We start from the raw sequence: 23,545 nt of genomic DNA on the forward strand, positions 1-23,545 counted from the left end.
TGGGAATCATTTAGAGGCTTTTATTGCTACTGCAGTTTAGCGATAGGTAATCAATAGGCTTACGCTCTCAAACCGATTACAGTTTGGTTATAGGTGCATCTTACATTTATACAAACAATCTGATGCTGACACCCTAGACATAGTATACATGACAATAAAATGGTGGTCTAAGTATCTAGTACGCATGCGAATGATTCATTGTTCATCTGGTGATTGCTCCTTATTTGGTTAAATCCTGTTTTCTTAACTGTCAGCGAAAAACAGTGAGAACCTTGTGAGAACCAAGTTTCATAGATACAATTTAGTGGAGAGAGATAATGACGTTAATCATGAGAGGCAGTGATGTCCCTGAGCTGGGCTAGGTTACTTTAAGTTAAAATGAGGTATTCTGGGCAAACATGGAGTTTCTTTGGTTTTCTAAACACATAATCTGCAGCTGCTTGAAGCCTGCATGCTTTAGTAGTTGGCATGTCAGGTAATGACTGAATCCCACTGAAGGATCTTACATCCTGGCTATCCTTTTGTCAGAACAGAAGTGTAATTGTGTGGGACCTTTTTGTATACCAGTTCAGAAGGGGAGCTGTGACTTGCTCCTTGAGCCTTAATGTTTTGGCAGGGTCAGTGAAATGCTCCCAGTTTGCATTGCAAGACTTGGAGGGAAGGGTTCTTTGCAAACTGAAATTGCTGGGTTCTTTGCAAACTGGGTTCTTTGCAGGGTTCTTTGCAAAGGTTGCTGGGTTCTTTGCAAACTGAAATTGAAAACAGAAAATTGATGTCTATTGCATCCAACTCTATTCTAGAAGCATCGCGTTTACTTCTGCAATCAGAAATAGTCTTTGGTGATGACTAAAAATGTGTTACATCGGTAGATGACAATTTGAGCAATTCTGTACCATAGTGTGGCTGTGGCAATATGCACCCTGAAGGTGGCAATGTGTGTGTGCGCACACACACACCTTTTCAAATTATCAGGCCACAATACACCAGGAATCTCTTTTGCGCAACCTTTAATAGTCACAATAAGAGCACGGCTTGGTTCTGACACAACTCTAATTCAGTCCACCAGTCCTGATACAGGATCTGTTCTTAAAAGGTTGCGCTCCAAGTCACTGCAAATGTACAAATATTAAGCATTAAGAATTTTCTCCCACACTGTTGGTGCTTTTAAATTGACACTTGATATATAGTTCAGTTCATTAACAAAAATAAACTCTCCAATTTTCACATACATTCAAGCTGTATATTTTAACTATAAAGATTTCTACTTTACAGTTCAAGATGCTCCTATGCAGGCCAGGCTGAGAGGACCTGCTCTCCTCTATCAATACACCATTATATTTCAGCTAGCACAGGCCTGCACAACATCTGGCCTGCAGGCTGCATCCGGCCTGCGGGGCCTCTTTTCTTGGCCCGTGGGGCCTTTGCGCTTGCCTCCCTCTGCTGCGAACCTCAGTGTTTTGGTTTTTAAATTATTCTAATTCCAGCTGCCGCACGGCTGAGGGGATGGCTGTGGGTGGGTGTGAGCCGGTAGTCCATCTACCCCTCTACCCACCCCTACAACAGAGGCGGCTGATATCAGAGCAACCTCTTTCTCTCTCAAGCCAAGCCTGCCCCATTCATTTATTCTCTCTCTCTCTCAAGCCAAGCCTGCCCCATTCTTTCCTTTTTTCTTTCCCCATCTCGCTTCTCTTTCCCTCTCATAAAAGCCTGTGTGGGGAAGGATGAAAGTGTAATTTTCTTATCAAAAAGTAAGAGAAAAACTTCTCTAATTTTTTTCCTTAGAAGTGCTCCATGTTAAGTGTGATGATTTGGCAGAGGTGGAAAGGAAGAACAGTGCATTTTGTTATGCATTTTGTACAGATTATATTGTATTTATTTTATAATTTTAATTCAATTTATTTTATTTTAATTTAAATTAATCTTGGCCTGCCAAAACTTCAAAAGTTAAATTTTGATTAAGTTCATTTAAATTAATTTTACTTTAATTTTATTTAATTAACTGATTGATATTAAGTGTTACTTTAATAACTAGCACCCTAAAAATTAACCTCGGCCCCCCTAAGCCAAGTTATGGTCAGTTTCGTTTGCTCAGTATTGGGCAGAAAGTCTGGTATGCTCTATGATCTTGTAATTAAACTATTTCACATACATACAAGTAAGGAGATGAAAAAGAACTTGTACTTCTCTACCCCCTTCTACTATAGATGACAGTTCTATAGTGATGACCCTTCTACTGACAGTTTAAATAACAGGAACTCACTCACAAGATTGGACCACCAAAACGCTATCTGGTGTAAACAATCGAGGCTGCATTGAAGGAAAATTTAAAATCATATCAGGTGACATGACCAACACATTTGGAGAGATAGTATGGTCAATATGCCATGTGCATAGACAGACATTAGTTCATGAAGAATGGCTCTCATTCCAAGCACTTATTGCACAATGGGCCACCAATTCATGTTATCTGGATGTTACCATGAAAAGGCTTGGGGGACTACAAAGCTGCCACTTAGCTCATAGCCAGGAGATGTTCATGTGGAGACGCTGCTTGTGCATACCTACGCCTCCAACTGAAAGATGTTATCTGAACAAGTTACTGAGATCTGTTCACAGAAGTTTACCAAGAGGAGTACTGCAATCGTGGAAATCCGCATGTATAAGTGCCCAACATGGAAGTGTCAGTTCACAGAAGCAGTGCCTCCACATAAACACCTACAAAATTGGCACAGCATGCTCCTGTGGTACTCACAAAGGTACTACTGGATAATGTGGAATTATCTGACGTTTTAGTCCAACAACATATGCAAAACAGACTTTCAGAATGCAGTATATTTCTGTTATTAAACCATTAGTTGCAAGGTGGATTATCCCAAGATTATATTACTTGTCTTGGGGCAATGGCAATTTTGGCTTAAAATGTTGAATCGATGGTAATTTTGATTTAGTAAACTGTCTCCACTTTCTCATGCACACTGTTATACCATCAGCAGCATATGTGGTAAGCAGTGATGCAGTGGAGTGACAATTATTTTATTCCCTGCTTAGTCACAGATTATCCTCAAGTAAATAATCATAGAACTGTTTGCTTGGGGCAATAAACCTACAGCATTTAACATGGCTCCACACACAAAGCGTTCCCTTTTTGCACAGGTCAGCTATACAAATGTTTTGTTCAAGATTTTGAAAAAAACAAGCAAAATTAAAATAAGCAAAAAACAAGCATACATTAAAAAGCACATGGAAAGCAAGTAGTTAATTTCATTTAAATTTGGAAGTGTATTTTTGCACATTGTCACCTCTATTGGGTCATAAGTAGCAGTTCTCTCCACATATTAAGAAGGCAAAAGGATAACATTCTTAAACTATTCAAATGCTGATACTTTTGAAAAGGTGGGTGGGGAAAATAACTGCTTTTCAAAATACATTGCACAGAATTCACCATCCTCCTGGCCTGAATATAATACCGCTGTGTTGGTGTAATTCAGAGGAAAAAACACAGCCCAACTGCATCCTAAAGCAGTCCTTCCAGAGCTTCACAGAACCATACAGTGTCACACACAAGCTCTAAGCAGCTCTTCTCCAAGCTATGCTTTTTCAGATTGTAGGTTTTGAATTTGCGTAGCCTTGACACATATGCTTCTGTTGTCCTTGAGACAAAGCTTCTGTGGGATAACACAAACGTCTCATTTGTGTCCCACTAAGTGATGCCACCTTGTTCACAAGTGATTTCTATTTAGGTATTTAAAGCCGTGTGCCTTGTTCATTCTCAGAGAAATCTTCAGTGCTTGGATTATTCTTCCTGTTTTTTAAAAAATGCAAAGGAATTATACATGAAGGCACATTGCTTCCCGGGTTGATACTGTAACTAAGAAAATGATATCTACAATGCTTACAGCCAGTCTTTTTGATGTCATGTTCAAAAGTGCCTACTTTCAGTGACAAATTGTATACCTTCTGACACCTTTCCTGAGGAGTAGGGCTAGGAACGGTCTTCCTATGCTTTTGTAATCTTTCATATAGACTGCTGCCATGCATTGCATGTGGCTCTGCTCTGGGCGTTTTCTGGACTACGGGATTTTCAACGGTTAATGCACTGCAAACTGTAATGGAATAGTGCAACGGTTTCAAAACGAGAGCAAAGTGTTGTTTAGTGTTTCATTGTAAGCTGGTGGCCATTCATATTTCCCGTCCACTGCAACGTATTTTCCAGACAGGAGTGTCCATATTCTCATTGAAAAACATTTATCTGCCCCTCCTTCTGCTCCATTTGGGCCAATGGAGATGTGGAGTGTGTGTGACGTGACGACCTTTTGTGTGTGTGTATGTGTGTGAAAATAATTTCTTGGCTGCCTTGTGGAGTGTGTGTGATGTGATGACCCTTTGTGTGTGTGTATGTAAAAAAATCTTGGCTGCCTCGCGCTAATCCGCCAGCAGGGGGAAGCGCCATTCCAAAACAAAACCTTTCATTGTTGCATCCTTGTGCAAGTGATTCCAGGAATATTTTTTTAAAAAATATTTTTTAAATGGGGGTGGGGGGAAAGGGAATCCTGTGGCGAGCCTGCAAGCAGGGAAGAGAGGGACTGTTGCACGTGGGTGAGTGCTCTCTTTCATGGTGGCGGCAGCAGCAGCAGCCAGTGGCCCCTCAGCTCCCCTGCTGGGGCTGCTGGGGGGCAGCCATAGCATCCTCCTCCTCCGCCAATCCTCTTCAGCTGGTGCCCCAGGCAGAGCTTTGCTAGGGCCGGGGAGCCTTGCAGTGGCAGTGGGGCACCTTTCTCCCCTCTGCTGTCACCCTCATGGCTTCCCTCCTGCCGGGCCTTTTCCTGAGGGAGGATGGCAGCGGTGAGCCTCCTGAGAAATGAATGAATGAATGAATAAATAGGGGAGAGGGGGAGGGGAGGGGAGCACTCCTCCAGTGAGGGCTGTGGGATTGCACAGAAGTAAATGAATCATGATTCAGTTCCATGGGTTTCCTTTTAAGTAAGGTTCTCTCTCCCTGCTTTGTAGTAAGCAAGTGGGATTGCACAGAAGTAAATGATTTAGTTCAATGGGCTTCCTCTTCAGTAAAAAGTGGATGAGAAAGGGCTGGATTTAGAAATCTGCTCAGCTGCTCTCCCCTCCCCTTCTGTGTTGACAAGCTCAAGTTATGTTGGAAGCAAGCGGAGGAGGAGGGAGGTATGTGGTTTGGGATCTGTGGGGAGGAAAGGAAGGGAAAGTCAAGATTTCTCCCTGCCTGTTTCTCTTCCTGTGATGAGGGGGCAGAGGAAGCAAGCAAGCACAGGACAGGGGGAGAGAGAAAACTGTCCATACTGCCACATGCTGCAATGGATAAAACGTGGGGCAAGGCTCCCTACAACAGAAAAATACAGCTACTTTCCTGTAATAGCAATAGCAATAGCACTTACATTTATATACCGCTCTATAGCTGGAAGCTCTCTAAGCGGTTTACAATGATTTAGCATATTGCCCCCCAACATTCTGGGTACTCATTTTACCGACCTCGGAAGGATGGAAGGCTGAGTCAACCTGAGTCAACCTCAGCCTGAGTCAAAAGTAGCACATTTACAACATTGTAGGGCAAAAATGCATCATTAATATTTGAATCAAGTCATGGGAAATATGAACGGCACCCTGCTGACAACGCAGCGACACGGATGTGGAAACACAGGCAATACGGAGGGGCACTTAGCAGATACATTGCAAGTACGTTGCAGCGTGTAATCTGGAAAATGCCCTGGAGGTGTATTTGAAGCATCTGCTGTTGCAAAATGTGGCTGCTAAGAGGGACAGGGAAGTGTGAACATGTTAAGCTAGCTGCACATGCTTGCTGAATAGCTTCCAAAACCAATTCAAAATGCTAGCTCTCATTTATAAAATATCCAGTAGCTGAATCCTGTACACCTCAGTGAGAGCTTCCCTCTGCATGAGATTAGCTACCCTTTACAATTGGCAGGAAAGGTAGCTCCCTCCAAAACTTTGGAGTTAGTTGTCCCGTAAAAGACAAAGTTCAACACTACAAGTGACTAAACCCATTTTGTTTAAGTCTGCTGAGGGAGGGGCCAGGACTTCGTAACAGACCACATGCTTTGTATGCTGAAGGACCCAGGTTCAATCCCTGGCTTCTCCTGATAAAAAGAACCTTGGGTGGCACAGCTAGAAAGAGTTATTTACAAGCCTGAAACCCTGCAAAGCCACTGCCCATCAGAGTAGACCGTACAGTGCTGAGATGGATTAGTGGTCTGACTCAGTAGAAGACAGCTGCCTGGTTTAGGCTTTCACAGCACTGGCCTTATAGTTTGTTTTAATACTCACTAGAGTAGCTATAAATTAAGAATATGTGTGTTTTTTTAATGCTAATAGTCAAGGGATGGATATGTTATGAGTTTTCAAGCATAAAGACTTGCTTTCTTAAAGTAGTCTACCATTTTCACATTTAAAGGAAAGAGTAGGGATGTGCACAAATTGATTCGGCACATTCTTCGGCGGAGTGAGAAGCGTTATCTTTTAAGCATGAGTAAAACAGGTCCTTACCTGCTCCTCCACCATCCCACCACTTTTCTGGGTGTGGTGCTGCACTGCTCAGAAGTCTGCGCACGGCTGTGGGGTTTCACTCAGCAGCCTGTGCGCAGTGGTGGGATGCACATGGCTGTTGCACATGTGCTGTTGGGTGAAGCCCCGTGGCTGCACGTGGATTTCTGAATGGCACAGCACCACTCCCAGAAAAGCAACAGGGTGGTGGAGGCAGGGGCGTATCTAGGGTGGGGCAGACACTTGAAGGGGGCGCCATTTTTTAAAAATTAAACAATTTTTTAAAATGGCTGCTGAAAACAAAATGGCCACCGTGCATGCTCAAATGGCCTCTGTGAGGCCCTAGGCCATGCCAGGCCTTGCAGAGGTCGTTTGAGCATGTGCGGTGGCCATTTTGTTTTCAGCGGCCATTAAAAAAAGAAAAGAAAAGAAATGACCACCGCACATGTTCAAATGGTCTCTGCAAGGCCCTAGAGAACAGCGGGGGGAGGGAGGACCTTTGCAGACCCCCCCATGGCCTTTAGGAAGCCCCCCCCAAGAGGCTACAGGTAAAACACTTAAAAAAAATTAATATAATATAAGTAAGTAGCTGTACATAGGGGTGTGCACACGCGCGAAGAAGGCTTCCTAGTTCCTTCTTCGCGCGTGCACAGAAGGCTCCCTGCACTTCGCACTCGGCAAGGAAGGGAGCAGGCGGGCGGACGGACGTCTCGCTGCCGCCCGCTCGAGCGCGGTTTCTCCGGTCTGGGCGAGATTTAAGGTGGCTTCAGCGGCAGCAGGGGGCTTCGAGGGGGCGGCAGGGAAGCATCCTGCCACCCCCCGATTTTTAAAATGAGGAGCAGAGCCATAATACATAATAGAAGCGGGCGGCGAGGGATCCTGCCGCCCGGATTTTTTGCAATATTTACGACGCCAATGCGGGAAAGGGCGGGAGGGGTAAGTAAAGCCCCCCCGCCCTTAATGGGACCCCCCACCCCAGCTCCGAACCGCAGCTCCGCGGTCCGGTGCACACCACTAGCTGTACACATATTCAGTTTGGCACTATGTACAGAGAATCAGGGCTTGTGAATACTGAGCTGAAGCTTATGAGCTAGGATTGTATTCATTTGCTCTTACTTTGCTTCTTGTGATAAGTGAGTTAAATGTGATGTTCTAATACTATGACTATTAATGGTGAGTTTGTCTTTGAATCAGTGTGAAATCCTTAGTATTAAGGCCCACTGGGAGTTTCTTGCTCTCTTTCTCTCATTTTAACTGTCTTTCTGAAATACTAGAATATATTCCAAGCAGTGACACAGTTTACTCTGCATATCCTTTAATTATTTTCAGAGTATCTGGGAAAAGTCATATTCTCCATTTATTTTTAAAACTTAAGTAATAGTGATGCTATAATGCATAGTAGAGAATTAGACAGGCACTTCTGTTTAGTTTTCCAACTACACCTCCACATAGTATTTGGGTATTTCATGAGCCCCAGCATACTGAAATTTGTAGTTTTCCAGCATTTTTTGGTCTGGCTACATCCACTGCTAAATAGTTTTTCAAATATTAAAAGATTAACGAGCTTGACTTGTATTTTTGAGCTGATATTATGGTAAAGTTATCTGAAAGATGGGTGTCAGATGTTTGGAAGAGGGGGGGCACATTACAGTGTTTGTCCTAGGTGCTATTTTCCCTAGATATGCCTCTGGGTGGAGCAGCAGGTAAGGAACTGCTTTACTTATATTTAGAAGGTACCGCTTCCTGCTCTGCCAAGACATTCATGAGCATCCCTGGGATAGAGCTCTTTCCCTAGGAAAAGTTGATGCAGTAAACACAAGAAGAGTCTGTTGTTGATACAAACCTACCTTAGCATTTCAAGAGCAAGTTTAGTTTCCTTTCGACTCTTCTCACTGATTGGGTAGAACAGAAGTATGAATAAGCCTAGTACTATGAGGACAGGCGGGACTCCACCAATCAAGATCTTCAGCGCAACAACAACACTGCTGGACTGTTTGCACATCCCCGGTTTGTAACCAGCGATCCTATTAAAAATTTACACAGCTGTTACTATCATTTCTTCATATCATTATTTAGAGCGCTAAAATTGTCCCCAGTTTTGCTTTCTTTTTTCCTAGTGTTTCCAAGGGCAGCTCCGGGGGGCACTCAGACAAGTAGTCCCCCCCCTGCATTTCAATTTCAGAAATCTAGTATGTGGGATACTGTTCTCCCACCTGTAAATGCACTTTGCCCCTTTTGTGCCCCTCAGTTTTTTTCCTTGTGCCACCACTGAGTGTTTCACTGGATCCTTGGCATCATCTCAGCCACCCCACAGAATAATCTTTTTTTCTGGAGCTCTAGTCTCCTTAGTAAATCCATGGCTGATGTGAGATTTCAAGCCAAGTCCTAGACCACCACTGGATCACACTAGTTATCTAAAAACCGAGTGGCAATTTTCAAAAGCTAAAGATGTACATGCAAGCAAAATGATCACCCTTTTCCAACTAGCTAATTAAGAAGGCACTCACTCCAGACTGGAGGCAGAAATTCCCATACCAAACCCAGTTGATATCTTAGTAAAAAAGACATATGAAGAATAGAAGATGGTTTCATGCCCAGCGGAATGAGGATTCTTCACTCGAAAGTGGTCAACTACATCAGGCAACATGGACCTTTAATCCACACATGAAAAAGATACACATCTTCATTAGATACATCCAAGAAATTACATGGTATAACTATATCAGCACATATTTTGGACACATTTTCACCTTCAGTGAAATAATTTACTAGTTTACATTTTTTTCCAAATTGAGAGGTTACTAACTGATTATGTCAGGTTAGTAGAGCAGTTAGTAGAAGCAGTCAATTATCTTGTGCAGATCAATGGCTAGAAATAAACAATGGTAGAGCTTTTCTATTCAGGTATAATCATGGGACAATCATCAAAAGTAATTACTTTTGCTAATAGATCAGTGATATCCAGAACAACAGAGAATCATACTGAATGGGTGCAATATATTTCCCAGGAAAAATTTTGTAATGAAAAAATAATCATAGTAGGTTGTAAAACATTTCAAGTTATTACTTTTGAGAGAGCCCTCAAACATCTATATTTCCAATCAGACGGCAATGACTCAAACCACTTATACCAACCACTATCCTACTAGTATAAGACATTAATGCAAGTTCTCTAAAGAAAACTCCTTCCACAGCATGAACAGCTCTTTGAGCTGCTGTTAGCCAAAACAAGATTACTACATACATGTTCACCATTATTACCATAATCCTTTTAAAGATGCAATGCTAACGTTAAAGGTGTATGACTATATGCTTTGCAAAACATATGTACTCGTCCTCCTTAGGACTGCCTCGCACGGTTTTTCAGAAGCAAAGTATTAATACGGCAATAGCTTCCTGACATGAGACTCAAAAGAAAAACAAAATGAGAAAATGGTGACAGAAGGAAATTCTATTTTAGACATTTCCTCCCCAATTCATATCCATGCGGGGGTGGGGGTAGGAAAGAAGCATGCATAGTGGTTCTTCACTTCAGCTCAGACAATGGCTTCCAGTGCAGGAAGTGGAACAGGATCTGATCAGTGTGCTGTAGAAGAAAAAGGTGGCTGACTATGGTACAGGGTACATCACACAATCTGTGGATATGGCATGGTCAAATCATGCTAAACCCAATAGATGGAAACAGATTGAAAACTGGTCTTTGGTTGTGCCAAGAAACTATGAGCAGGACTGCATTTATCACTCCATTAAAAAAAAAACACACACTAAGCTTCTCCGTTTCAAAGAGAAGAATGAAAATGTGCAGACTATTTTAAAAACTCAGAAATCTTGAGCAGAAATTCTAGCCGTCCATCATCTGAGCATTTACATAGTTCCCAGTCACTTCCTATGGCTTCTAGTCCACATCTCTAAATCCCTATTGCCTCCAGTCTCTACTGATTATGATTTATACACTTCTTTTCAATGAAAAGTTTCATTGTTTGAGCCTCTCTCTACCATTTGTGCATGCATATGTTAAGGCAGTACAGCAAGCAGAAGACAACTGACCTAAAATTAAAGGACTCAGCCGAATTAATACAGGTTTTACGTGGTCTCATATTTTCATCTTTAGAGGTGTCAACACATTCATAATGAATTTGGGCTTTGTCCTTGCATGTATAGCTAAAATAGACAAGTTTAAATATTTTACTGCACATGAGTTGCAAGTTTTCCAGTTTTGGACATGAACATATGTTATTACAGATTAGTGAGCTCTGATCATTTCTGCCTTCAACCTAGGAGGCAAAATGCTTTCCATATGGCCACTCTTTCTTAGACCAATTGTCCCAGCTCAGGTATTACAATTACAAAGCTTGGACAATCTACAAGCTTAGATATTACAAAGACTCTAAGTTGTCCCATATATCCTGTTATGCAACAAATATTTCTTTTCAAATCTATTGACATGTATTTAAAATGTGATAGCCAGATTCCACCTGGTCCATAGAGACAGATATGGAACATCTAGAAGACTCTCCTACCATGGCAAGAGTAAAGCCACTGCAATGCTCAGTCCAGATACAAAAGCCACCAGATAGGCTAGAATCAGATTAGGGATGGTCACCAACATGATTGAAAAAGGGATCATCAACTAGAAGAAAAGGAAATGGGGGGGGGGGTTAATTCTATCCTGTACTGAATATAAAAACAAGACAGAAGGATTTTGTGACATAGTAGATTGATATACACTTAAGTAAGATTACATTATGCTGTTAAAATGAGGCTGTTGAAAATCCATGAAATCTGCCAATAATCCATCCAAGAGAAAGCAGCTTTTACAACAAAGAAGCACCAAGGAAGAGGCATAATGGATTCCAGTTTGCAGATTTTCCATGAAAGGGCTGCATCTACAGCAAAATCCTTAATCTATGAGCCTAGCTTCACTTTTAGTTTTCAACACAATATAGAGCAGAACCTTCCTACAAAGTCCTATTTGTTCAAGCGGCAGACTCAACTAGACAGCTCTGCATGTGGATCCAGAATTGTTGTAAAACACAAGAGAGGTGTTGAACATCAGAATTCTGGGTGAAAAGCACAGGGTGAACAGAAAACTTGAATCCATTTGTAATGCTTAGTAACAACCATTGTTTCACCACAAGAGAGCACTCCAACAATATAAGACTGTCATGTGCCTGTAAGCATATTAAGACCACAGCAGCAATGTTTATCCACTCATCTAATTTTTTTAAAAACCAGTCGTCCACAAAATGGGATTTTCCAATAAAGAAGGAATATGATCCAATGGAGGACATGCTTAGACTAATATTCCCAGAGGCTTTTAGGTAATCACTGCTCTTCTTAGCTGATCTGCACTTTTAACACGTTTTCCTTCCTAACAGAATTAAAGAATGATGGAACAAGACCCTAGGACGAATCCCATTCAAGTGAGTATGAGAAGTAAGAGAGGGACAAGGATTTAATTTTCTAAAACTGGGAAAAGGCAAAGTGCCCATTTTGGCCATTAAGGATGTGCATGAACCGAGGTTCGAGCACAGGTTCAGTGCTCAGGGAGGGGAGCGAGAGCTTTGAGAAAGAAGAAAGCAAGTCCTTACACCTGCTCTCTGCCACCCCATGAAGCTTCCTGCTGGGGCAGTGCTCATCCCAAGTGCCCACAAGCAGAGCTAGCACACACATGGCATAGGCACATGTGCAGACTCCATGTGTGTGCTGGCACCGCATGTGGGTACAGGAAGCTGCATGGGGCGGCGGAGAGCAGGTACGGACCTGATCTCCTCTTTCTTAAAGCTCCCACTCCCCACGGCGCCGGATCAGTGCTTGAACCTCGGTTCGTGCACATCCTTATTGACCATTTAGCACTATTCTGATATTCTTTCCACTACACCAACATACCCAAAGCAGTTTTATAGTACCAATGTTAACCTCAGTTAATATTGGGGTTTCACTTAAACCATAGTCTCGTGAGTTTCAGATCCTGATCCAAGAGAAACCTTGGTCAGCCTTAAACATAGTTATCAGTAATGACATGCATTCTGGCGCTCTTAACCAAATACTACACCCATTGCCAAATCATGTGTTACATTAATCAAATGCTTTGTGTAAACATATTTGCTTTTACTTCTCTAAACAGAAGCTGGTCCAAATCAGGAGCACAGTGTGGAGGAAGGAACTTTAACCATTTGGCCCCACTATGATCCCAAACATATCCCCCTCCCTACAATGAGAGCTGTTTCCTCCTGAGCCAAAGAGCAGCTGCAAGACCTTGAATTCGCATCAGGATTGTGAATGATTAGTGGTGGGAGGGGCACAGCTGCCCTCCCTCACCTTTACTCACCAACAGTCCCTACTCAATGTTGAAAGTGTTAGAAGTGAAAATTCTAACACCGCAATAACCTCTTCTTGCCACTAGAGGCACAATGAGATGTTAAGACGTCTGTCTTGGTCAGAGCTGTTCAGTTGTTGAAGGCTAGTGCCTGTTTGGGTTAGGAGTGTGCACAAAACCAGTTTGCCAGGTTCAAGTCCGATCAAGACCAGGCACGTCTGGTTCGGCACCCCAAACTAGCACCCCAGTTTGGCTCCAGTTCAAGCCAGTTCCAGATTCTAGTCACCACCAGGTCCAGGTTGTAATGCTGACCTCCGGGGGATGCTACCTTGGAGAGGGGGGAGTGTCTCAGAAGGTTCCCTCTCCCCCCAGTCCTTTTCAGGCCAGTTCAGCCTGTTTAGTGGCCTTCCCGGCCTTCTGTCTGCTCGCAGCAGCCATTTCAAAGGCTGTCACGCATGTGCACTGGCCATTTGTGTGTCCATCCCGAAAAGGACCGGGGAGAGGCCAGCAGGGGTTAGGGGAACCTTCTGCTCCCCCCCCCCCCCCAGCACCACTGCATTACAACCCGGACCCGGCAGTGAGTTATTAAATAAATTTTAAAAGATTTTTTTAAAAAAATTAGAACCCCTGAGCTGGCCCGGTGTGTTCGGCTCAACTTTGAACCAAGCCGAACCGGGCCCTGTTTGGCTAGAGGGTGAGGCTTCGAACAGGCCTAGTTTGATGGCGAACCGGTTCAAAATCGAACTGGTTCGCACATCCATAGTTTGGGTATGTTATTCAATGTCTCAGTCTGAGTATGTGATATTTTAGTTACTTAATAATTTTTTGTTTTTTGAACTCAACCTACTGTCTCCAGATAATCTCTTGGCCTAAACTTCTTTATCACCAGAGCATACTCTGTGTGAGGACTTTAATGTTTCTCCTCACACCCCTCAACAGAATGTACATATGGGTTTGGAGAAGGACCCACTTTTCCGAAGTCCTTCTGATTATCTCAGAATCTCTAGATGCAAACTTATTGCTAGACCTGCTGAGAGAAACAGCCTGCCACCTTCTGCTAAGACAGAAAATATGTGGAAGATTGCACAAGGGGACCAATGTGGTACCCTTAGAGGTCATCTCCAATCAACCTTTTGTTATGCAGTCTACTGGTCTGACAGCAGTATAACCCAAAGTTAGAGTGGCACCTGAGCCTATGTGGAGAAAAGAGAATGCAGGCAGAATATTATCCGAGTGGCAAACAGAAACTGGAAGCAGCAGTAGCCGGTGTTGGCCTGGCTGGAATGAGGAGCAAAGAGGCCTGAAGGGAATGGTCCAAGGATTTCAAATTCATCTGGGTCTCTTAAAGAGTGTTTGGCAGAACCCGAGACAAAGCTATTGCTGAAGTACAAAAGTGCCACCTTGTGTTTCAACAGACTACTTACAGCTATCCCGCCTGCTGCCATCTTTTTCCCAAAATGATTCAGAAACCATTGCCAGAATGGAGTACCTGCTGCCGCTGACACCTATGAGCAATGAGAGGAATCATGACTCCAGAGAGGGTAAAACATTCTTTTATATTACTGAAAAGATTAAGCAAGCAAGATGAAATGTTAAAATTACAAAGGCTAGGACAGAATATAGATAGTGTCATACTTCACAGTATGCGGAGGTAGAGGGAAGAACCAGATAATACAGGGTCACCTGAGGCAAATTTCATCATGTGAACTCAACAAAACTGGGTCACAAAGGCAATTGCTCTTCAAAGCGATAAGCGAACTTCTCAGTCACAATTCAGCTTCCTTGACGAAATGAAATTGGCCCCTGGTGCCCCATGGTTCAGGATGAAAATTGTGGCATGCAGAAAGGTTGCATGAGAAATGTATGTACTGCATGAAAATCCTTTGATGAGTGAATCAAGAATTTCCATCCAGATATGATATCCTAGTCCACCTTGCTTCTAAAGCATGACTAGCCTGTCCTGAAGCAAGCACTGGTAGCTACATAACAATTTATTTTCTCTTTTTATTTAGCAGGGGAGAGCAACTGACCATATTCAACACCAGTACAGCATCACTCCAGTGACTATTGCTGGTTGTCTACCTTAAGGTTTGGGGTTTTTTTCCTTAAAGATTGTGAGCTCTTCACAACAGGTTGTGAAACCTGTTGTGCAAGTATAAGATGACAGGGGACCATCTTATTAGAAACCTTTTTCAATGTAAACTGCTTTGACATCTTTTTCATTGAAAAGAAGTATATAAATCAGAATCAACAAACACTGAAAAATCATACATTTGCCACTATGTCCAAATAGTTATTAATAACTGAAAACCCCTAATAACTGGAAAACCCCAAGCAGAAATACAGTTTCCATGAACTGGATTGTTATCCAAATATCAGCAGTTCTGTATTTAAACAATGACTTTCCAACTGAACAGAATTAACTTTCTACTAGCTACTCTGTGGGAAAATGTTACCCTGCTTTCGGCTTACCACGCTATTTGTCAGTTATATTACATGCAGATGTCTTCCTTTAGCTACACAGTTTGCAGGGCAAACTGCAAAAGCGTTTGCCCTGTCGTGACTATTATTATTATTATTATTTCGATTTCTATACCGCCCTTCCAAAAATAGCTCAGGGCAGTTTACACAGAGAAATAATAAATAAATAAGATGGCTCCCTGTCCCCAAAGGGCTCACATTCTAAAACGAAACACAAGATAGACACCAGCAACAGTCACTGGAGGTACTGCGCTGGGGGTGGAGAGGGCCAGATACTCTCCCCCTGCTAAATAAAGAGAATCACCACAGTAAAAGGTGCCTCTTTGCCCAGTTAGCAAATTACTATGAATAGGCCTGTCTCTATGGGTTTGTCTGATGCGAGACAGGGATTTATATTAGGGATTTACTCAAAACATGATTTGGCATCCGAAAAGCAGCACAATCCCTTTAAATCCTGAGGCCTTCCAAAGTCCCTTTAACACGAAGGAGAGCAGGTCCATACTTGTTCCTCCTCCACACACCGCTACTTCCGTTATAGCAGCGCCCCGCCCCCCAACTATGATCGTGCACTGGCAGGGCGTCTCCCAACTGCCCCTGTGTGATACAGGCATGCGCATGGCCACTGTGCATTTGCAACAGCCATGTGCATGGACAGCATGGTTAGCGCTACAGGAGGATGCAGCTCCGCAGGTAGTTGTCACAACTGCTCTCTGAGAATCTAAAGCAGATAGTTCTTTTTCTCAAAGCATATTTAACTGCATTATGCCCTGCTGCTTGTATACTGTATTCATAAATACAGCAAATATTACAAAGGTACTATAAGTCTCTATTGCTCTCTCATCCAAAGGAAATTATTAACCCTTGGAACTTCTCTCTGGGAAGTGGAGTCAGAGCATATAAACAGTATAATCCAGACATAGGAAAAACTTGTGTCTTTGAATCCAATTGTCACAATCTCTTTCAGTTTTGCTAGCAAGACCTCGGTACTTTGTGAAATGCACCCACACCAGCAAAGAGAAAAGTAAGACAATCCTTTTCTGGGGGAAGGTGCATAATTGGAGATGCTGATAATTAGAACTTGGCTTTTGAAAGTCAGGAAATAACAAGGCTGACGGTACTAAGTAAGTTCAGAGAGGGGGCAGCAGCTGACATGCAGGCTTTTAGGCTAATGTTGCACTAGCACAATGAGATAAGTTGTATATGGTTAAGAAGCTTGCAGGGCTACGCAAAGTTGCAGTGCTCCATGAAGCTGAGTTGAGTCCATGAAGCTGAGAATGTGTCCACTTCTCCTGGACACATACAAAGTTGTGAAACCAGTTGTGCAAGGATGTTTCACTAAGAAAAAACTTTTTTCAGACTAGTTGTACTAGTGAAACATCTTGATGCAATGCACAAGTGCATCATTACACTAGTGCAACACTAGTTTGGATGTAGACCATTATTGGTTGGGCTCAAGAAATAAAGCAAAACCCTGATTAGCTTTGCTAAACCATGGTTTCATGTTGTCTGAATCCAAGCCTGCCTACAAACTATGGTTTTTGTCTGAGGCCAGCCAGCCAACATCTGAAATCACTGGACCGGGTCTCACAATCTGTGAGACCTGATTTTGGGTGGTGAACGGGAAGAGCGGGCTAAGCCCAGTCTCCCCGCTCACAAGCGGGGAGTGAGCCCTGGGCAGCCGGATGGGCTGCCCACACAATTGCCAGCTCTGAGATGGAGCCAGCGGGGGCTGGGGAGCTCGGAGACCGCGCGGCCCCCGGAAGCCCCAGTATGCCCTGCATGAGCACGCTGAGTACTGGGGAGTACATGAGCACGCATGAGTACTGGGGAGACCCCCGGAGCTGGGAGGCGGCTTTTTGCCTCCCCTCCGGGGGTCTACTTGTGAGTAGGTGTGGCACGAAGCCGCACCGCGGCTACTCACAATTTTAAAAACCAGGTTTGCGGAGTGCTCGCTCTGCAAACTTGGTTTGGGGGCAGGGGTTCTTGAGCGGGTTACCTGCTCCAGAACCACCGGGCTCACAGCCGAGCCTGTTGTTTCTGACGATCGGGAAAAATCGGGCTAGGCTTTCCTAGCCCAGTTTCTCCTGATCGTGGGAATAGCCTCACTGCTTGCAAGGCACAGTTTGTGCTGTGGTTTCCTGTTATTTCTGAACTCACAGAACATTAACAAACCACAGATAGGTCCTTGGAAGGCTGCTGCACCATAGAGGAGTACATTTATGAAGCAGAAGCCAAAGCAGTGGGAAACAAAAGCAAAGAAGCAGCTCTAAATCATGGTTTGCCTGTTGCACATCTGGATGCCCAAACTATGACATGGGTTCTTAACTTAAGACAAACCATTGTTTTGCATTATGTCTAAACCCAGCCATTACTTTTGCACCCATGGAAGACTGAGATGAATTTGTCTTTTGAGAGATTTGCCCTTTTTTAGGATATACGTGTAAACATAACCCACTCAGTGATGCACGCCAGGTTACGAAAACAGGGCTTTTAAGAGCAACATACTTCGCAAGAAGACTCTGCTTTGTCCACACGCTTACCAAGATTATTAGTACTAAATACTGAAAATGGTTGCGAAGACCAGCTGCTTGGGTACAAAAGAGGACAAAGTTGCCTTGTTCAAGCTGATGAATGGACCAAAAAGAAAAAGAAAAGCAACTGTTAAATAAGGTTTCCCATTTATAGTTCGTATATTTCCTGAACAACATTGTATGCCAGTTAGTTACTTTAACAATTAAAATATGCTAGTTTGCAACTAAATAAAGATTTCATGCTAACTAGACATGTAATTAAAATCTCTGGTCATTCAGTATTTTTGCATTAAACAATATCTATTCAAAGTCAATGTGGGAACAATGATATTGATGGATTTTTGGTGCAATTGAAGTTATATTATTAATTTTGATCACTTATAAGGAGAATGGAATATGAATTTGAGGGAGTGGAGTATCTTAAATATGATCCTTAAAAGGGTCAGAAAGTCAAAAAAAGCAAGAGCAATAATTAGATATTAATTCAGACCAGTTTAAAGCAATCTTGAGACAAATTAGATAGCTTTAAAAAAAGAAGTGTGCGATAAACAGAATGCGTAATCAAAGGGAACATTTGATTCATTGAAATTAAATGCAAGGCAGAATCAGGGATAATTAAGAACACATTTGAAAAGCATTACAGCAAGAAAAAGAGAGAGTTGAGAACAGAGGTAGAAAAACAAGCAGAAGATAATTGGTGGAAAGTTTGAGTAATCAGTAAATAATCTTTTAGATCAAAATGGACTGATAACTTTCTCCAATTAAAAACAAACAAACAAACAAAAAACTTCAGAGGTATTCCAGCAGTGGGCAGGGGGAGCAGTAGAAAAAGGAAATTTAATTAATTATATGAAAGACACAATTACAAAAGGTTTGGAATGTGGTAATGAGAAATCAATATTCTTAGTGTTACAGATAAATGCAAAAGTAGCAAATACAGTAAATTAAAGAAACTTAGGGATGGATTTGTGAAATTTCTGACATATTGCATGAAACAGTCTGGAATATCTCAAAACTGGAAATTGACACATCAAGTATAACTATCAGATCTAACACTTAGAGGCTGTTCTCACGACCAACCTATGAGCCTAACCCTGCCTGGGCTGCCCTAAGCAGGGTTAGGCTTGTCGTGAGAAGCGGCAGAATCCTTGGAGATCCTTCCATGCTCTGCCCGCCTAACCCCCTTAACAAACAGTTCAGTATTGCCAACTCTGACTGGCAGCAGCACTCTCAGGTCTTAGGAAGTACAGGAGGATCTTCCCCAGCACTGCTGCCTTAACACTTTTTAATTTGAGAGTTCTGGACTGAATCCGAGAGGCCGTGCTTGCTCCCTCCCTGCTGATCTGTGGCCCCAGTTTGCTTGATTTGTAGAAACATTTTATTTATTCATTTATTTTTATTTAATATAATTCTATTCTACCTTTCCAGGGCATGTTCAAGGTGTATCTCAATAAAACCACGCAAGCTAAAATATACCAACAAAGGGGTTCTCAACACTGGGGCCCCTTGCTGGACTACAGGAGAGCTGGTCTGGTGGTGGCAAGCATGAACTGCCCCTTTACTAAGCAGGGTCCACCCTGGAGTCTGCATGTGTGAACACTGTCAGATCTGGATGGGGCCGCTCTGGGGCAAGCACCTGCATTCTCATGAAGAAACAGAAATGGCATACAACACATAATGCCTTGACATGCAAGGTTTTTCCTTGACTTTGTCAGCACATTTTCATATTTTATTTCTCCAAAACTATCAGAATGAGACCTCTCACACATATTTCATTATTATTTCTATAACTCCATCAAGGTACATAGCACTTTACAGAACAGCATGAGCAACAGAGAGATTCCTGCCCTGAGGAGCTTACAATTTAAATTCTGGTGTAGAGCAATGACCTTTTAAAAAATCTGGCATACAATAATAATGAGCAACAATTGAAAAATAATGTCGCAGGTAGAAAAAATCACTTGGCAAACATTTGCAGACAGGTGGCTGGGGCTGGGGGCCTCCAGGCACCCCACACTTACCCCGCCAAACCTCACTTTCATGAAAACTACAGAATGGATGGTGCATGATAAGAGGACTTTATAGGTATATTATGATATGACTGTCTTCATTTGATTTTAGATTAAGCCCAAGAAGCATGATTTTTATATCAGTTGTGTTTGCCTCTCATTTTCTGAGCCTGGAGGAACTGTTTGGTAGACATTACTAAAGTAGTATCATAGTTAAAATCCATGGGGGGGGCGCATACCAGAGGAACAAACAACAATAACAACTGACTCACACCACCACTGGAGAAATATGTAATTCAAATGAAGAAGTTCAGTTTTTGTTTCTTTTACTAGCAGACTAGTAACTAGTCACCGTGCCAGATTAAGCTGTTGCTCCAAGCTCTGCTAATCAAAATGGCGATTCTTCTCGGCTGGACTAGGACTGGGGAGACCTGAGTTAATCCCATTCAGCCTCATGAGACTTGCTGGGTGACTCTGGGCCAGTCACTTCTCTCTCAGCCTAACCTACTTCTGTTGTGAGGAGAAATGTAAGTATGTAGTACACTGTTCTGGGCTCCTTGGAGGAAGAGCGGAATATAAAATGTAAAATTAAAAATAAATAAACAAATAAACAAACAGAAGATTCACCCTGGCTCTCACTCAGGCTTCTCTGATTGGCTGCCAGACCTGTTAAACAAAATGAAGGCTTCTCACTGGTGGGTAGGTCATTCTGAGCCATGGCTACCTTCTGAAAATAAAACAGAGCCTTTCCTTTGCCTGCTGCCTTATTGATATGTTAATTATGATTGGCACATGCTCCGCATTACAATGCAGTCTACTTTATGAAAACAATGCAGCTTGGAGAGGCAAGCTGCAGGAAAGGCCGAAAGGCCAGCACAACCCAGACAGTGAGTTAAAATGATGGGGTGGGGTCTGACTTTTTTCCCCCCCGGGTGTGGGGGGGGGGAGAGGAGACCGCCCATCATACCTTCTAATTCAATCCCCTTTCTCCACAAAAGTCAAAGTTAAACCCTTCTTCCATTTTGAATCAAGCGCCGAGTGTGTCCTTGCCAAGGCCCTGACAATTTTGTGTTGCAGATGCTGTTTGCTTGAACCAGCCCATTTTCCTACACTAAGGGAAAAGTCACATTGCACTTTCTACCTTAACTCCAGTGGTCCATATCCATGTATCTGCATGTGAACGTGTTTCTATATTATTGCTGATGTGGGGTCTTTCATAATATAGATACAGGCTTGGCTGATGCAAGTCCTGTTATGAATTTGAACTTGGACTTACCTGAACTGCTGTTGAGATCAGAAGAAATGATCCTACAAGTTTCACATATGGTCCATACTTCATTGTGATACTGAGTCCCATACAGAAAGAGAATGTTTTGTCTGATTTTAAGGCGTAAGGATCTATAAATATATATATAATAAAGGGAAAGCTTTGAGAAGCAACAGAAGGTCAGTGGGGTGGGGGGAAGGGCACGGTCAGATAAAATAACATAACAGAACGCTGTTTTACCTCACCACCCACAGGGACTCCTGTGCCTGTGTAATATTCATTTATGTTTAAAGCAAGGAATATATTTATTCAAGTGTTTGTAAAGATTAGAGATACTTACCTTTTTCTTTCACTCCAAAGAAGAGGATAATGATGCCAACAATGTATAGTCCTCCTATTATCCCTGCTGCCATCATGTAGACTTTTTTCTTTTTGGAGGGGGGAAGAGGAGCACATCGTGAAAAAACGAGGGGGAGAAGAGAGAAGGGGGAGAAGAAAAAAAGGGGGGAGCAGAGAGAAGCACATCATGAAAAAACTGCTTATCACATCACTTAACAACAACAAAAAAGAAGACAAGCAATAAACAGTTAATAAAAGAGATTTAGACCTGCACTCAGGGTGAATTGCAGAAGTTGCCTAAAACACAGTGCAACTCAAGCAGGCAACTAAAACCAGTCATGGGCCCACTGGTTTTACTGAATATAGGACTTTCCTTCAGGGCAATCCCTGAGTGCATGAGGCTCAAAGCAGACCATTGATTTATTGGGTTTCTTTATACAACAGTTGTATATCAAAATTGCTTGTGTATATGAATATTTCCTTCCTCACTGACTATGGCTGACACCCAGAGCATTAATCCAAGGATACAGCAAAGCTGTGTCCTTCCAGGGAGGGGCAGCACAATGCAGCCATAGGAACAGAGGAAGCTGCCATATACTGAGTCAGACCATTGGTCCATCTAGCTCAGTATTGTCTACACAATACAGACTGGCAGTGGCTTCTCCAAGACTGGTAGTGGCTTCTCCAAGGTTGCAGGCAGGAATCTCTCTCAGTCCTATCTTGGAGATGCTGCCAGGGAGGGAACTTGGAACCTCAGATGCTCTTCCCAGAACGGCTCCATCCCCTGAGGGGAATATCTTACAGTGCTCACACATGTAGTCTCCTCAGGGGCGTAGCTAGAGGAGAGGGGGCCCGTGCTCATCCCTCTCTCTGGCGGCCTTCCAGAGTGTGGGAGATAATGAGGAAAATAGGGAGGGGTGGATCTGGAAGGCCCTCAGGAGCTGGGGGCCCGTGTTCTCTGAACCCTTTCACTCAATTATAGCTACGCCCCTGAGTCTCCTATTCATATGCAACCAGGGTAGACCCTGCTTAGCTAAAGGGACAAGTCAGGCTTGCTACCACAAGACCAGCACTCCTTCCAGAGGCTTCCTGAGCAGCAGTGTGTGTCTGTGTCTTTTTACTGATCTCTCCTGCCTGCCTCCAGAAGAGTTCTTTGTCTTTCAGCAATATGTCCCAGAAGGTCTCACAGCCTGTTAAAATACCTATAATAGCTACATATTCTACAATCTGTAGAATCTACAATCCTACCCACCCTTCTCTCACACCATCCCAAAAGGCAACATAGGTCTTTTTCATCCTAACATTTCAGCCCCCCACCCCCACAAACATCTTACCTCACCTTTACTCAGCATTCCATCCTCCATACAACTCCCCCGCCAACCAGAAATGGCTCAAGCACACTTTATTATACATGCTTATATACTGAAATCTCACATAGAATTCCTTCCTTCATAAAACTTTAAATTGTAAGCTCTGTTGTGCAAGCTTCTCTTTTGGGTTATGCTAAGAAGTGCCACGGACATGGTCTTGAGCACTATAGCCCTGTATTAGCTTCACGGTGTTGTGGATAGGCCTCTCTCACGGTAGTTTACTACTGAACTTTTGAGCCAGGCAAGGAACTCCTCAGTCAGGTAATGGCTCATAAAAGTTAGAATAAGGGGCGGAGCCATCATTGAGCAAACAGGTTCAAATAACCTGGGCCACCGCCCCCACGGGCTGCACCTCACGGCCACAGACACACACCCTTAACACATTTGGGGCATTATTTTGCTCCCAGATGGGGCCATGCAGCCCAGTTTGGGACTGAAATCAGCTGGCGCTGTGTTAGCAGCACGGCCGGAGTGACTCTCTCTGCATTTTAAAGGCAGGGAGAGTCGCTCCAGCCTGTGCTGCCCAACACAGCACGGGCTGATCTCCCACCCAAATGGGACTGTGCAACATGGCTAGCCAGCCCCGAGTCTGATGACAGACATGGGGGCAGGGCCAGGGGGCCATGGCAGCAGCCAAATACGGGCCGCCATCAGCCTCCCTCCGTCACTGGTTAGAATACAGATGTTGGAGAACTTTGGCA

The 23,545-nt window shown here is 43.2% G+C and overlaps 1 protein-coding gene across 5 annotated transcripts in view; it reads right to left on the reverse strand.

Moving 5' to 3' along the window:
* The window catches only part of MFSD2B (MFSD2 lysolipid transporter B, sphingolipid), a 52,137-nt gene continuing 28,592 nt past the window's right edge, over positions 1-23,545 (reverse strand). For 3 of the 5 annotated variants that reach the window (XM_053285125.1, XM_053285128.1, XM_053285129.1), the window contains 9 exons: positions 21,476-21,563; positions 21,145-21,266; positions 17,869-17,952; positions 14,272-14,352; positions 11,049-11,158; positions 10,576-10,689; positions 9,036-9,179; positions 8,376-8,552; positions 1-3,802 (listed from right to left, as the gene is read on the reverse strand). In XM_053285125.1, coding sequence (XP_053141100.1) covers positions 3,745-3,802; positions 8,376-8,552; positions 9,036-9,179; positions 10,576-10,689; positions 11,049-11,158; positions 14,272-14,352; positions 17,869-17,952; positions 21,145-21,266; positions 21,476-21,563 — 978 coding nt within the window. In that variant the 3' untranslated portion in view covers positions 1-3,744. Of the gene's footprint in view, positions 3,803-3,896; positions 4,104-8,375; positions 8,553-9,035; positions 9,180-10,575; positions 10,690-11,048; positions 11,159-14,271; positions 14,353-17,868; positions 17,953-21,144; positions 21,267-21,475; positions 21,564-23,545 lie in introns of all 5 variants that reach the window. The other 2 variants (XR_008313521.1, XM_053285126.1) reach the window with 2 other exon arrangements.

This window comes from Hemicordylus capensis, chromosome 1 (assembly GCF_027244095.1).
Source record: "Hemicordylus capensis ecotype Gifberg chromosome 1, rHemCap1.1.pri, whole genome shotgun sequence".
NCBI lineage: Eukaryota > Metazoa > Chordata > Lepidosauria > Squamata > Cordylidae > Hemicordylus > Hemicordylus capensis.